A 16,808-nucleotide genomic window follows, 5' to 3' on the forward strand; every position below is an offset into this window, starting at 1 on the left:
TGCTAAGTTATGTGTACTGCCCATGAGCACATTTTCAAATGCTCAATATTCATCAGAAAAATGCAAAGTAAAAGCAGAATGAAGTAGTATTATAGACCAAAAAGAATAGCCACACTTGTACAAGAGCGGCGGTAACAAGCGTTAACACAGGTTCCGTACCTCAACTCTTTCATGTTGCTGATGAGAACTCGAGGCGGTATAAGCATTTTGGAAAACAGTTCGGCAGTTTTGTATAAAGTTCAACATAAATGTGTACAACGGGATTCCACGTGTTTACTTTGTGTCTGGGACTAGCTAGACATCAGGCATTGGTTTCCAGCCTTTACCAGTCACTTTAAATTCCCCAGGCTTTCAACATGCTGTTCCTCAGAGCAATTGAGCAGGCTGACAAGGTGGAGGACGTGCAGGGGCGCGTCTCAATCCTCATGGAGAACATCACCTATGCTGTCTTCCTCTCTACCAGCCAGGCGCTGTTTGAGAGGGACAAGCTCACCTTCCTGTCCCAGATGGCTTTTCAGGTAAGGAAATCCATCACTTGAAAGCATCCCCAGAGCCCCATACCTCTGTTTATTATATGCTTTACTTCCACTGAAGGGAGACATGCCACCTTTCTTGGAAGCCCTTGGTAGCCTGAGTTAAGTTTGAATTTCCCAGGGGAAACTGGGACACATGACAGCCTTTGAGTAGGTCCTGAGGTGTTGGTTTGGGTGGGTATGCACTTTAGCTGACCACATTAGCTGTCACCCTGAAAAGCAGATCAGTGAGACCTCCTCCTCACTACTTACATCCTGTGCAGAGCCTCCCAGGTACTACCAGGGAGATTCTTTAAGATCAGAATTATGAGTCCAGATCTAGATGGTCCTAGGAGTCTCTCTGTCCCTTTAAAAACCAGTGACTGGGGGTGCCTGGGTGACTCAGTTGGTTAAGCGACTGCCTTCGGCTCAGGTCATGATCCTGGAGTCCCTGGATCGAGTCCCACATGGGGCTCCCTGCTCAGCAAGGAACCTGCTTCTCCCTCTGACCCTCCCCCTTCTCATGTGCTCTCTCTCTCTCTCTCTCGTTCTCTCTGTCTCAAATAAATAAATAAAATAAAATAAAACAAAAAACAAAAAACAGTGACTGCGTAAAAGAGCTCCAGGTTTCACGCTGCCATCTTTAGTGAGATCTATCCTTTTATTCTTTTTTCTTTTTTTTAATATGGATTGCAGCAAAAGATTTTAAGATTTTATTTATTTATTTGAGAGAGAGTGAGAGCTGGGGGAGGGGGAGAAGGAGAGGGAGAGAGAATCCCAAGCAGACTCCCCCCACTGAGCGGGAAGCCCGATACAGGGCTCAATCTCACAGCCCCCATCATCCCCTTAATCAAAATTAAGAGTCAGACGTTTAACCGACTGAGCCACCCAGGTGCCCCAGCAAAAGATTGTTTTTAAATAAAGATGCCCGTGATAAGAAGAAAACATTGAGGACTGAATGCCTAGATGAAATAAGCATGTTGTCCTTTCATTAGTTTGCTGTATAACTTTTTCTATCAACCCAAATCTAGATGGAAGGTCAATGCCTAGTGTGTGTTGTACCCTCCAAAGTGCCTCACCCAAAGAAGGCATTTTATAAATACCTGCTGTTAACAATGCAAACTATTACTTTCAATACTTTCAGTGTTTATAGATTCCTTTGGGTTATTTAAGAATATATAGGTGTAGGTGCTTCATAATGTATGTGAGAAATCGGAGCAAGGCACTACAAAATGAAATTGTTTTTACACATAGTATTCATTAACAGTAAAAAGCCAGGACTGAGACTATATGACATGCACACACATGTATGCACATCATCTATTTAAAACAGTCTCCTTGGGGCACCTGAGTGACACAGTCTGTTAGGCATCCAACTCTAGATTTCAGCTCAGGTCATCATCTCAGTGCCCTGAGATCAAGTCCCAAGTGGGACTCTGTGCTCAGCAGGAGTGGGACTCTGCTTGAGATTCTCTCTCTCTCTTCGCCTCCCCCAGCTCCTCCCTCCCCCAACCACTCCCCCACCACTCACACTCTCTGTCTTAAAAAAAAAAAAAAAAATTTCTCCTTGAAAGCCAGAGATAAATTATAGCTCATCTCAAATCCTGACAATTTCTGTAAATCAAAGCTTTGTATATACATGGCAATTATTTGTTGAAATGAATTAAGAAAATCAATAGAATAAAATATCCTTTTAATGTGTTACTACCCATAATACACTTTGAAAATACCTAGAGTTTTAAAATAGCATAAAACTCAAACATTTTACCTGTTTATATGGTATTATAATTTTTATGTGAAAGTTAGGAATATTTCATCCCCCCTTCTTACCCCCTAAGATGTTCTATGGACTTAACCAGTTTTTTTTAATGCAGATATCTAAAGTTTATTTCCATTTATACTGTTTGTTTAGTTGTATCTATAAAACAATAATTTCCTATTTTTCTTAATATAATCTCACATTTAAGAAAATTCTTTCAGGACACCTGCGTAGCTCAGTCAGTTAAGCATACAACTCTTGATTTGAGCTCAGGTCATGATCTCAGGGTTGTGAGATCAAGCCCGAGCCCCTCATCAGGCTCCACGTGGAGCCTGCTTAAGATTCTCTCTCTCCGCCTCTCTTTCTGCCCCTTCCCCACCTCTCTTAAAAAAAATCTTTCATATATCTCATAGTTTATTAGATGTAATTTCTGTATCAAGGCTAAATTACAATACTGGTTCTATCTTTTGTTTAGTAATTTGGTCTATTACCACCTGAGGCTTTCCCAATTTGTGTAACAAGGTTTTTGTTTTTTTAAGATTTTATTTATTTATTTGAGAAAGAGAGAATGAGAGACAGAGCACGAGAGGGAAGAGGGTCAGAGAGCGAAGCAGACTCCCCGCCGAGCGGGGAGCCCGATGCGGGACTCGATCCCGGGACTCCGGGATCATGATCTGAGCCGAAGGCAGTCACTTAACCAACTGAGCCACCCAGGCGCCCTGTTACAAGTTTTAAGACAAGTTTGATCTAACAGCAAAAGACTAAATATGAATGTATATTTCAAATAATTTGCTAATAGGTGTGTGTTAAAATTGGGGGGGGGGGAAGCAGTCTTCAATAATTATTTGTTCCTAGATTTTTCAGTCAAAGTTTTGAGATCATGAGCATAATCTGAGATTTATTACTTCAGCTTTAGAACAGATAGGTATCTATAGGAATTATCGGTAGACTTGGTCCTGCCTATTCAATCCTGTTAAATCGTGACTGCCTCCTGTGTCTTGATTTTGATGTAAACTAAATGACCCTTTTCAATTTATGTATCCTCAAGATTTTGTTGAGAAAGAAAGAGATAGACCCTCTGGAATTGGATTTCTTGCTTCGATTCACAGTTGAACACACTTACCTGAGTCCTGTTGACTTCCTCACTACTCAGTCATGGAGTACTCTCAAAGTAGGTGAAGAAGACGGTATTTCACTTTCTAAAACTTACTTCAATAGATATATTCTGCAGGACCTTTGGTAAAAGTCAAGGAACAGAAATGAGCATTGTTGTCAATTTACCTAAATCAGGTTTGCTTTCTTTTTTTAATAATATTGTCCACTTTTCCCAAATACTTTTGTTAATCATACAAAAACACAGTAGTTTATTCTCATTATAACTTGTTTAAGCAGAACAGGATGTTGTAGGGGAAAAAAGTTATTCGTCAACCCCAGGTACCGATTCTTACCTCATTTTTTGGTCAGAAGATCCTACTGTTAAAAGAGTTTATTCCCCGAGACTTTGGAATTCCTTAAAGATGCTTGTTGTATGCTAACATACATATGGTATTTGCTGCATTCTTTTTCTAAGAAGGAAAATTTCTGCCCATTGAAAATAACCATGATCCCTCTTTTTAGAGTATATTTAGGCTTATTTGTAATAGAATTTTTTATTAGGTTATGTAGAATTACAAATTCAAGTCTGCTTGTTTATCACTCAGGGTCTCAGCAGAAAACAGATGGCCCATTCAAAGGGGTGATTAAAAAAAGTTTAAGAAAGAGTGTATCTTCATTGTATGGGAAAAAAAAGTTTAAGAAAGAGTGTATTTTCACTAAGGGAATCAGCCAGGAATGGGGATGGGAAAAGGAAGAAAAGGAGTAGTTCCTGAAGCTGTAGAGAAATGAAGTTAGGGGAGAGAGCCAACCTATAGGAGCTGTGACCTACCGTAGACGAACAAAGCCACTGCCAACGTACGTCACCACAGGGACGGCACTGAGGAAGGGATAACCTTGCATCTCTCTCCTCCAGCCCTCCAGTCTCTGGCCAGTGCCTCCCCTTGGCCAAACCCAACCAGGCCAGAGAACCGGGGAGTTGAGTTCCAATAAGCCTCGCTGGTCACCCTCTTAGCAGGGCAGGAAAGGGTGAGAGTACATCCGGCAAGGAAACGAAGACTCTCCAGCCCAGCGTGTTCACAGAGGATTCGATACTTCCACTAGTCTCTTTCTCTCAGACTCTAAGCTATTTACCCCCGTCCTATCTGTGCCCCATTGTATGACAGGCAGTAGCCCTCCTGGAAGAATTTCGAGGCATAGACCGAGATGTGGAAGGATCAGCCAAGCAGTGGAGGAAATGGGTGGAATCCGAGTGCCCAGAGAAAGAGAAGTTGCCGCAAGAATGGAAGAAGAAAAGTTTGGTACAGAAGCTGATTATTTTGAGGGCAGTGCGCCCCGACAGAATGACATATGCTCTCAGGTGGGGCAGTTAGCATTTTTGGAAATACATGTTGACCTAGAGGAGACTTAGTCTTCGGGGGCGGGGAGCATCTGGTGGACGCATTTGTGGTCCCTGCTGATGAGCCACAATGCTGCTTGCAGCTTTGATGGTGTCGTCATTACTATTGTTGAAACTCGCGGAACGCTAACCAGTGCGCTGCTCTGTCGTCAGGCTGAGCCCATTCTTCCTGAAAACCTTGCTTCTGACATCAGGAGGGGAGACGGGGGACCTCTGGAAATATTCTAGCCCGAGAGATGGGTGTCAGCAGAGTTCAGAGGCTAGGAGCATGCATTATCCCGGTGCGATTTCCACGGTCTTTATTTAGCCGTAGCATTTGGGCTCCGACGATTTTGCACATCAAACAAAAATGAATTCCTTTCATGGAGACACTAATAGTCCTATAACTTTACAACCAATGCAATTTAAAGCAGGAACCCCTGTCTGTGTCTTGGTCCGTGTGTCCTTTTTCTTTGCCCTTTCGGCTTCTAAATGGTAATATGCTGCTTAATTCACGCAAGTCATGTTCTCATTTGAATTCACCAACCAAAGAGTTCTCAGGTTCCTTCCTTTTCTGCTCCTCGTTCAACAGCAGTGACACACCTCAGGTCTTTTCCTCCACTCCAACTAATTTCCCCTTTGCAGATGCCTCAGCGTGCCCTACTTTACAAGTTAATTCTGCTTAGTAGTACTTACTTTCTGCTAAATCTGATACCGCGGGAAAATAATCCCTGCTTAATTGAGCTTCCCTATATTAGAAACACCCCGAAAAGCATTTGTATATTCATGAGAAACCCAGCAGGCCGGAAAATTGCACTGTGGCAAATCTAATGAACTGTTAATAAGTAATGGGGGATCTGGCAGATTTGGGGGATACAAAGCCATACGCAGGCAGCTGGTGGTACGCAGAGGGGGGGGTCTCAGTAGCCCCCAAAATGGAACGTAGGCTTCTGATTTTCAGAGCTTCTAAAGCAGGAAGGGATTTCACTGACACCGATGCATAAATCTAGCTGGATTCGTATTGTTCCGCGAAAACATCCCACGTAATGAACGTAGTTTGCTTCCTTCCTGTGCCTATGATTTAAGCTGATCCAAGTTGTGGCACTTTTTAAGGTCATGAGCACTGATCATGTCTTTGACATTGTCCTCTTTTATAGGAATTTCGTGGAGGAAAAACTGGGTGCCAACTATGTGGGGAGGACCAGAGTGGATTTAGTTAAAGCATTTGAAGAAAGCAGCCCGGCCACGCCCATCTTCTTCATCCTGTCTCCAGGGGTGGATGCCCTTAAAGATCTAGAGATCCTTGGTGAGGGGCCCGGAGGCTTGCCTTCCCGCCCTCCCTCTCACCCAGTGCTCACCCAACCTTGCTCTCAGTTCATAGCTAGTTACTTTCATTCTCTCTCTCTCTTTCCTTCTTTCTTTTTCATTTGTGGGAGATGGAGTATATGGAAAATGTAAGCTAATAACACAGTGGTCTGAAGAAATGTTCAAACGGAACATTCCTCTGGTTGGCATAATGCAAGTTTCTTTTGTACTGTTTTCCACCTTCTGACTATGTAAGGGCCAGAGGGCAATTTTCTCCATTCTAGTGTAATCTTGTGCCCCCTGTGACTAAATAGTGGTCATTAGAGCAAGCCCATTCGATTGTGCAAGGCACTGTCGCTTTGTGCTTTGGATTACTATTCTGCACAGCCTGCACCGAGAATGCCAGGTTAACAGAGCTGTGACCTGACTGTGCTCGATTCAAGCATGGCCACAAGGTGAGAGGCTCCTGCACTTCCCCAGTGAGCCTATTTGTTCAAAAAATGATGTGATAGCTACCACATGTTGCTCGTTTTTATGAGGGCAATGCTTTGCTACTCCTGCAAGAGTTAATAAAGCTCAATAACAATATTTGCCATCTATCAAAATGTCAAAAGCTTCATTACCGTAAAACCAGAGGAACTTATTTGCACAGGCTCTGCTAATGCTCCTGAGGAGGCTGCTGCTGAGAGCCCAAAATGCTGCCTGTTGAAACAACAGAAGTGAAGTTTGGATTCTTCAGGAAAGTGACCTAGAAGGTGGCAGCAGTAACCACAGATGGACATGAGACACAAGATTCCAGACTCTTCTCACCTCTCCTTGTTTCACCCTTCCTCTTACCATGTTGTATGCTCCCACAGGCAAAAGACTGGGGTTTACAATGGACTCGGGAAAATTCCACAACGTGTCTTTAGGACAAGGTCAGGAGGTGGTGGCAGAAAAGGCCCTGGAGAAAGCTTCCAAAGGAGGACACTGGGTCATCCTCCAAGTGAGTGTTTCATCTTCTTGGAAAAAACTGGGAACGGCTCCAAGGGATGGACGGTGCAGAGTCGTCCAGGCCAATAGGAATGATCCTTCCTCCTGACAGATGGTGATTTGCAGAGTCCCCAGTGTTCTCTCAGTCCTGGTGACCCCTCCGCAGGTGTTAAGAGACTCAGCTGACAAGGGTCGCCATCATCTTTTGAGGGATTTTCTAGCCATTGTGCTTTAAAATTAAAAATATTAGAGGGAACCCTCTTATTCTCCTGACTTACAGATAGCTGGAACATTCTAAGAGTGCTTGAAGACAAACAGGCCTGTATAGATTGCCAACGCCATTGTCATAATACCTTACATTTGCAAGTGGCTTTATTTTTTTTTTTTTAAGCTTTCCTTTATTTATTCGACAGAGAGCATGAGCAGGGGGAGCGGCAGGCAGAGGGAGAGGGAGCCTGACGCAGGGCTCGGCCCCAGGCCTGTGGCTGTCCCAGTTTCTGGAGGTTTCTATATCTCTTTGCCATTCAAAAGAGAAGCAGGACTTTGAATAAAGGGGAGACTAGCATAATGGGAACTTGTTATGTTGTTTGTAATGTACATTAAATTATATCCACGTAGGCTGACATGATATGTGTGCTCATGCTAATGAGCTCTTAACCAGACCCTACAATGGTCAGTCACTGTGATCAGGTAGAGCCCTTCAAGGGAGGTTTAGCTAGCATTTTATCAGAAGCCCATACGCCAGAGAAAACTAGTGCAGAGATAGCAGGATGGCATCTATCTTTGTCTCAGATATACACCAGATGGCTTGTGAATTGACATAATGGATTTATTAAAAATCTATTTTCATGGGCAAAATGGGTGGTTTCCAAGATACATGGATTGGCTAAAAATGTTGCACGGGCATTGCTGCCCTTGGACAAGTGGGCACAAGAATCTAGCCAATGTCAAAGCCAAGAGCCTCAAGAAGATCCTCAAGGATCAAGAACCCTCAGGCTGGACTCCAGAATGTGCCTGTGTTCAGGGATGGCTCAATTGGAGATTTTTCTGTTCCTTGACTCCAAAGTCACTGCCTAGAGTATCCTTATATTTGTTTCAAGTAAACTTCTGGAGTAAGGTCTTGTAGGCCATAAGATAGGTCATATTTGAGCTTGCAAAATAGGTTTTATTGTTGTTGTTTTTTCTGCTTGCTTGTGTGAGTGGCACAGCTAGGTGTGAGAAGTGCTTTCGCTATAATCTAGTAGCAAGCATGGAGGGCAGGAAACTCAGAGCCCTTACTTGCTGTATAAGGTTGCTCGGATTGCCAATCCAAAGTATCACACATTGGGTAGCTTAGTGAACAGAAATTTAATTTCTTATAGTTCTGGAGGCCAAAAGTCTGAGATCAAGTTGTCAGTAGGGTTGGTTTCTTCTGAAGCTTCTCTCCTTGGTGTGTAGATGGTTGTCTCCTCCCTGTGTCTTCACATGGTCTCCCTTCTGTGTGTGTGTGTGTGTGTGTCCCCTAATCACCTCTTCTTATAAAGACATAAGCCATATTGGATTAAGACTCACTCTAATTGTTGCATTTACTCTTAATTGCCTTTTTGAAGGCCTATTCCAAATACAGTCACTTTCTGAGGTACTGAGGGTTAGGACTTCCAACATTTGAATTTGGGGGGACACAGTTCAGCTATGATACCTACCGATGTTCAGTATTTGCCAAAGGAAGAAAAAGCCTCATAATGTGAACAATTAAATTGGCATAGATCTTCTTACAACAGAACTGTTTCAAAGAAAGGTACCTGCATTACTATTCCATTCCCGATTTGCCTTTATTCTTCGGGTTTTTTGTAGCTTTTATAATATTAAATGTTTTTCTTTGCTGGAAGTAACTACATATTCCTAGGTGTGATGTCGCAATCACTACAATAAGGACGTCTCCAGAGCCAGAGAGCGTGTGAGGGCAGGGCCTTCACACTGTTCTCACCACGCCAACTACCATGTGCTCCACGGGTGTTTAGGATTGGAGGGTTGGAGGATTGTGAATCATAAAACTGAAAATCAAGAAGTCATGGTGGTGACATTTGTTTCTTTCATAATTTTTGAAAGTTCTAGGTTTAAGGAAATTAACCTATCAGGGATCCGCAGAGCATCTTAACAAAGAGTGATTTCTTTCTCGGCTAGCTGTTTACCCCTCACATCCTTTGGAGTTCACATACTAATGAGTAGGCGTTGAGTAGAGGAGGTTGGTATCAGAAACAATGAAATGGGTGATGAGGTACATTTCTGGCTTTTAGTTTTTATCCTTGATTAAACTAACCAGGTAAGTCTCCATAATTGAGTTTGAACTGTAACAAAGAAGAGTGTCAGGAACTCCATGTCAGAGGTGACTGATGGGTGTTGGAAGTGGCTAAGTGTGTTGAAGGAGATTTGGGTTTGCAAAGGTAAGCTGTGGTGATTTGGAACCCTACACGTGTTCACCGTACAGTCGTGTTTTGGTGCTTTGTTTTGTTCCCTAACATGATGATACAGGAAAAATTAAATCCTGGTTCTCTGAGTTTTCTACACATTGATATATAGGAAAATATTGTGATCCCATAATTTAAGTAATCTACTTCAGTTTCACTAGAATTATAAGCCATACTGTTTTTTCAGAATGTCCATTTGGTAGCCAAGTGGCTAGGAACCTTGGAGAAACTCCTCGAAAGATTCAGCCAAGGAGGCCACAGAGATTACCGGGTTTTCATGAGTGCCGAATCTGCAGCTACACCACAAGAACACATCATCCCTCAAGGACTCCTGGAAAATTCCATTAAAATTACTAATGAACCCCCCACAGGAATGCTGGCCAATCTGCATGCTGCCCTCTACAACTTTGATCAGGTAAGAAAACAGAAGCCTGGTCTGAGGGCAAAGTCAGGGTCTTCTCACAAAACCATGGGGCCATTAGCTACTCATGCATCTCGTGCAGAGGGATGAAGTGAAATCTGAGTGTCTGATTTAATCTCTTGAAAGTATCCCCCTGCCGTTCCCTATTCCAGCGACTAGAAAATCTATGTTTTGCCTTAAAACTACAGCCACATGTTCAGCCGGTTAAGCATCCGACTCTTGGTTTAGGCTCAGGTCATGATCTCAGGGATGTGAGGTGGAGCCCCAAGTCAGGCTCTGTGCTGGGCGTGGAGTCTGCTTAAGATTCTCTCTCTCCCCTCCCCTCCCCCTCACTCAGACTTGCACATGTGCTCTCTCTCTTAAATAAATAAAATCTTTAAAAAAAATACTGCAGCTACATGTTTAAGGAGAATAAATTACATTCCTTTCTGAAGAACCTACTATTGAAGACAAACGTGGCAGACCAATATCTCTTAGCACGGGAAGAGAAGAAGCCACTGTTATTCTGGTTGCTGGTACTGAGGACAGCAACAACAGTAATGACCTGGGGAGAGTTCCAGTATAATATTCAGTGTTTTAGATCTGCTTTTGATGTTAGTAAACTTAAATAGTCTTCTCCCCGTATATCCATGTTGCCATCTTATTTATACTTTGATTTCCTTCCAAAATAAATACATTAATACAAACATAAACACTCCTATTATCACTACTCTCCTTATGCATATTATCACATCTGTATCATAATCAAGTGTTTCAAACAAATTTCCTTTGTTGTTGTTTTTCTGAGTTGCCATTCCCTCTGATTTCTTAGACACCCTTGGGAAACAGTATTTTGTTTGTCTGTTTTAGAGAAAGAGAGTGCAAACGAGGGGTTGAGGGGAGGGGGAGAGGGAGAGAGAATCTTAAGCAGGCTCCATGCCTGGCACAGAGCCCTATGCAAGGCTCCACCTCACATCCCTGAGATCATGACCCCAGCCGAAATCGACAGTAGTACATTTCACCGACTGCGTCACCCAGGCACCCCAGGAAATAGTATTCTTATTAGGAGAAGTAGAATGAACCCTAAAGAGGAAATGCACATGGTTTGGTATATTAAGACTCCTGTTAGGGCGCCTGTGTGGCTCAGATGGTTGGGCGTCTGCCTTCGGCTCAGGTCATGATCCCAGAGTCCTGGGATCAAGTCCTGCATCGGGCTCCCTGCTCGGCGGGGAGCCTGCTTCTCCCTCTGCCTCTCTCTCTGTCTCTTATGAATAAATAAATAAAATCTTAAAAAAAAAAAAAAAAGACTCCTGTTAGAAATATTATCATTCTTCACTAGTATCTTCTGGGCCAATACTCAAGCCAACATTATGAAGGAATTATAATAATTGGCCACCTAAGATTACAGTTTTGAAGAATACAGTTAATTACCTAATTAAGTAATTAATTTATAGCCTATATAAACATGGTCCACTGTATAAAGAAGGCACTGAGAAATCTTGTTGACAGTATTACATAGTTGCAGTATGTTTTCTTTTGTGAACCACGGCAGGCATATATATATTTTTTTTAATCCTCGGTTGATAATTTCTGACCACTTAGGACATTCTCAACCTCTTTCCCAAAGTAAATACAAAACAGGAATTTAATACATTTAAATAGGATTTATCCAACCCATAGGACAATTATCTGTATTTGTGAAAAGTGAGCATATCATGATCAAATATGCCTCAGCCCAATTGTCTGTCAGCTTTTTTTGCGGGGGGGGAAAGGACCTCTCTGATAATCTGATAAAACCACGGATACTCTCCCCAGGGAAATGCACATTGAGAAATTTGTTGCATATCATGATAGGGATGAACAGATCCCCCAAAACCTAGACAGGAATCCCTTCCCCTATTCTAGTTTATTTATGAAAGTATCCGTTCTTTTGACTATTACCTAAAAAGCCACTTAGATTAACTGAAGATGACAACTATTGGAAAGACTCTTAAGTACCTAAAGGGGAAATATTTATCTAGTAGAAAGGATCCTCTGAAATATTAAGACTAAATTTGATCAGAAGTAGCAAAAGCAAAGATAATCAAAGTTATTTATTTAATAAACTTCCTATCAAACCTCTTACAGCCCAAACCTACCCAACAAAAACTCTAAAGAAAATCTAAAAATTTTAGAATAGTCTTATGAATGTTGACTTGTCATTATGTTAGAAAATAAAATGTGGGTTTTATTCAGATGATGTGATTCAAGGGTATTAACCTGTACTCCCTGGTCATCTGTGAGTATGTTCCCAGTTAGAATTATGCTTGGCTACCTGTGAAAGAAGTAGGAAACAACTGTAGCGTAAAAAAAGTTAAAGAACTCTATCTGCCACCTGAGAATTCTGGAGGTAGGTCATTCAGAGCTCACTGTCACATGAAGTTGTCATCAATCTAGTTCTTTTACAGTTCGCTGTTTCTGGAATGGGCTTGCCAGGGTCCCAGGTGGCAGCCCCCATATCCATGTTCCTGACAGTAGGATGAAAGAAGAAACAAAGATGACGACCATGGGCACATGTTTTTGTTTTTGTTTTTGTTTTGTTTTTAAGGTGCTTCCTACAAGTGAATACATAATACTTCTCCTTGCCTCTCACTGGTTATACGTAGTCACATTGTGTTACCTACCTGCACGAGAGGCTAGGAAGAGCCAGTTTATCTTGGGCAGCATATGCCCAGCTAAAAGTCAGCAACAGGATATTTTCAGACAGGCAGTTAGTGATCTGTATCACAGGCTTCCCACTTTGCCACGGCTGCTGGTATCATCCTGGGTGCTCTGTGTTGCTGCCACGGTCTTATGTAGCTGAGGCTTGCGACACGGACAAAGGGTAATGGATGCCGTCTACCTTGCGTACTCCTTTGGGTTAGGGAAACAAGTCCAAGTCATCACTTCTGTTGTCTGGGCGCCCTCCTCAGATGAGAAAAGCACTCAAGGGATCTGGACAAATGAACTGTTCCCGTGCGGTGTTTTTGTTTTGCATGTTTTACTGTTCAAATCAATTAAATTTGTATTTTTAATCTTACCCCAAGTCAGAATTTACCTTTGAACTTTGATATGTATGTTCATAATGAACAAGTTTAATATTAGTCCTTTATTTATGTAAATGCAATCATTAAGTGATCAAGATGTAAAGAAGCATTTCTTATAGGGTCCTGTCTCCCTGTGTGTTTCAGCTCAGTAGCACCTGCCTCTTGAAGATGTGTGTTGTGTAAGACTGATGAGTCACAGACCTGCACCCCTGAAACAAATAATACATTATATGCTAATTAAAAAAAAGACTGATGAGCCACAGACCTGCACCCCTGAAACAAATAATACATTATATGCTAATAAAAAAAGACTGATGAGTCACAGACCTTCACCCCTGAAACAAATAATACATTATATGTTAATTTAAAAAAAAGAGGGGCACCTGGGTGGCTCAGTCGTTAAGCGTCTGCCTTCGGCTCAGGTCATGATCCCAGGGTCCCGGGATCGAGCCCCGCATCGGGCTCCCTGCTCAGAGGAGAGCCTCCTTCTCCCTCTCCCACTCCCCCTGCTTGTGTTCCCTTTCTCGCTGTGTCTCTCTGTCAAATAAATAAAATCTTTTTTTTCTTTTTTTTTTTTTTAATTTTTTATTCTTATGTTAATCCCCATACATTACATCATTAGTTTTAGATGAAGTGTTCCATGATTCATTGTTTGTGCACAACACCCAGTGCTCCATGCAGAATGTGCCCTCCTCAATACCCACCACCAGGCTAACCCATCCTCCCACCCCCCTCCCCTCTAGAACCCTGTTTGTTTTTCAGAGTCCATCGTCTCTCATGGTTCGTCCACCCCTCCGATTTCGCCCGCCTCATTCTTCCCCTCCCGCTACCTTCTTCTTCTTCTTTTTTTTTTTTTTTTCTTAACATACATTGCATTATTTGTTTCAGAGGTACAGATCTGAGATTCAACAGTCCTGCACAATTCACAGCGCTTACCAGAGCACACACCCTCCCCAGTGTCCATCACCCAGTCACCCCATCCCTCCCACCCCACCCCCCACTCCAACAACCGTCAGTTTGATTCCTGCGATTAAGAATTCCTCATATCAGTGAGTTCATATGATACATGTCTTTCTCTTTTTGACTTATTTCACTCAACATAATACCCTCCAGTTCCATCCACGTCGTTGCAAATGGCAAGATCTCATTCCTTTTGATGGCTGCCATAATATTCCATTGTATATATATACCACATCTTCTTTATCCAGTCATCTGTCGATGGACATCTTGGCTCTTTCCACAGTTTGGCTATTGTGGACATTGCTGCTATAAACATCGGGGTGCACGTACCCCTTCGGATCCCTACTTTTGTATCTTTGGGGTAAATACCCAGTAGTGCAATTGCTGGATCATATGGTAGCTCTATTTTCAACTTTTTGAGGAACCTCCATACAGTTTTCCAGAGTGGCTGCACCAGCTTGCATTCCCACCAACAGTGTAGGAGGGTTCCCCTTTCTCCGCATCCCCGCCAACATCTGTCATTTCCTGACTTGTTCATTTTAGCCATTCTGACTGGTGTGAGGTGGTATCTCATTGAGGTTTTGATTTGGATTTCCCTGATGCTGAGCGATATTGAGCACTTTTTCATGTGTCTATTGGCCATTTGGATGTCTTCTTTGGAAAAATGTCTGTTCATGTCTTCTGCCCATTTCTTGATTGGATTCTTTGTTCTTTGCGTGTTGAGTTTGATGAGTTCTTTATAGATTTTGGATACTAGCCCTTTATCTGATATGTCATTTGCAAATATCTTCTCCCATTCTGTCGGTTGTCTTTTGGTTTTGTTGACTGTTTCCTTTGCTTTGCAAAAGCTTTTTATCTTGATGAAGTCCCAATAGTTCATTTTTGCCCTTGCTTCCCTTGCCTTTGGCGATGTTTCTAGGAAGAAGTTGCTTCGGCTGAGGTCGAAGAGGTTGCTGCCTGTGTTCTCCTTTAGGATTTTGATGGACTCCTGTCTCACATTGAGGTCTTTCAACCATTTGGAGTCTATTTTTGTGTGTGGTGTAAGGAAATGGTCCAGTTTCATTCTTCTGCATGTGGCTATCCAATTTTCCCAACACCATTTGTTGAAGAGACTGTCTTTTTTCCATTGGACATTCTTTCCTGCTTTGTCGAAGATGAGTTGACCATAGAGTTGAGGACCCATTTCTGGACTCTCTATTCTGTTCCACTTATCTATGTGTCTGTTTTTGTGCCAGTACCATGCCGTCTTGATGATGACAGCTTTGTAATAGAGCTTGAAGTCCGGAATTGTGATGCCGCCGGCTTTGCTTTTCTTTTTCAACATTCCTCTGGCTATGCGGGGTCTTTTCTGGTTCCATACAAATTTTAGGATTATTTGTTCCATTTCTTTGAAAAAAGTGGATGGTATTTTGATGGGGATTGCATTGAATGTGTAGATTGCTCTAGGTAGCATTGACATCTTCACAATATTTGTTCTTCCAATCCATGAGCATGGAACGTTTTTCCATTTCTTTGTGTCTTCCTCAATTTCTTTCATGAGTATTTTATAGTTTTCTGAGTACAGATCCTTTGTCTCTTTGGTTAGATTTATTCCTAGGTATCTTATGGTTTTGGGTGCAATTGTAAATGGGATGGACTCCTTAATTTCTCTTTCTTCTGTCTTGTTGTTGGTGTATAGGAAAGCCACTGACTTCTGTGCATTGATTTTATATCCTGCCACTTTACTGAATTCCTGTATGAGTTCTAGCAGTTTTGGGGTGGAGTCTTTTGGGTTTTCCACATAAAGTATCATATCATCTGCAAAGAGTGAGAGTTTGACTTCTTCTTTGCCGATTTGGATGCCTTTGATTTCTTTTTGTTGTCTGATTGCTGTGGCTAGGACTTCCAATACTATGTTGAATAGCAGTGGTGATAGTGGACATCCCTGCCGCGTTCCTGACCTTAGGGGGAAAGCTCTCAGTTTTTCCCCATTGAGAATAATATTTGCTGTAGGTTTTTCATAGATGGCTTTTATGATATTGAGGTATGTACCCTCTATCCCTATACTCTGAAGAGTTTTGATCAAGAAAGGATGCTGTACTTTGTCAAAAGCTTTTTCTGCATCTATTGAGAGGATCATATTTTTCTTGTTCTTTCTTTTGTTAATGTATTGTATCACATTGATTGATTTGCGGATGTTGAACCAACCTTGCAGCCCAGGGATAAATCCCACTTGGTCATGGTGAATAATCCTTTTAATATACTGTTGGATCCTATTGGCTAGTATTTTGGTGAGAATTTTTGCATCCATGTTCATCAGGGATATTGGTCTGTAATTCTCCTTTTTGATGGGGTCTTTGTCTGGTTTTGGGATCAAGGTAATGCTGGCCTCATAAAATGAGTTTGGAAGTTTTCCTTCCATTTCTATTTTTTGGAACAGTTTCAGAAGAATAGGTATTAATTCTTCTTGAAAGGTTTGGTAGAATTCCATGGGAAGATGGGAAGCCATCTGGCCCTGGGCTTTTGTTTTTTGGGAGATTTTTGATGACTGCTTCAATTTCCTTAGTGGTTATAGGTCTGTTCAGGTTTTCTATTTCTTCCTGGTTCAGTTTTGGTAGTTGATACATCTCTAGGAATGCATCCATCTCTTCCAGGTTATCTAATTTGCTGGCATAGAGTTGTTCATAATATTTTCTTATAATTGTTTGTATTTCTTTGGTGTTGGTTGTGATCTCTCCTCTTTCATTCGTGATTTTGTTGATTTGGGTCATTTCTCTTCTCTTTTTGATAAGTCTGGCCAGGGGTTTATCAATCTTGTTAATTCTTTCAAAGAACCAGCTCCTAGTTTCGTTGATCTGTTCTACTGTTCTTTTAGTTTCTATTTCATTGATTTCTGCTCTGATCTTTATGATTTCTCTTCTCCTGCTGGGTTTAGGCTT

General features: G+C 41.9%; 1 protein-coding gene across 1 annotated transcript in view; it reads left to right on the top strand.

Annotated features, from left to right (window-relative positions):
* The window catches only part of DNAH11 (dynein axonemal heavy chain 11), a 331,116-nt gene that overhangs the window by 277,795 nt on the left and 36,513 nt on the right, over positions 1-16,808 (top strand). The window contains exons 67-72 of the mRNA XM_035021398.1: positions 348-518; positions 3,320-3,446; positions 4,534-4,723; positions 5,899-6,047; positions 6,904-7,031; positions 9,653-9,880. Coding sequence (XP_034877289.1) covers positions 348-518; positions 3,320-3,446; positions 4,534-4,723; positions 5,899-6,047; positions 6,904-7,031; positions 9,653-9,880 — 993 coding nt within the window. The remainder of the gene's footprint in view (positions 1-347; positions 519-3,319; positions 3,447-4,533; positions 4,724-5,898; positions 6,048-6,903; positions 7,032-9,652; positions 9,881-16,808) is intronic.

Source organism: Mirounga leonina, unplaced genomic scaffold (genome assembly GCF_011800145.1).
Source record: "Mirounga leonina isolate KUSES-001 unplaced genomic scaffold, KU_Mleo_1.0 Mir_174, whole genome shotgun sequence".
Classification (NCBI taxonomy): Eukaryota; Metazoa; Chordata; class Mammalia; order Carnivora; family Phocidae; genus Mirounga; species Mirounga leonina.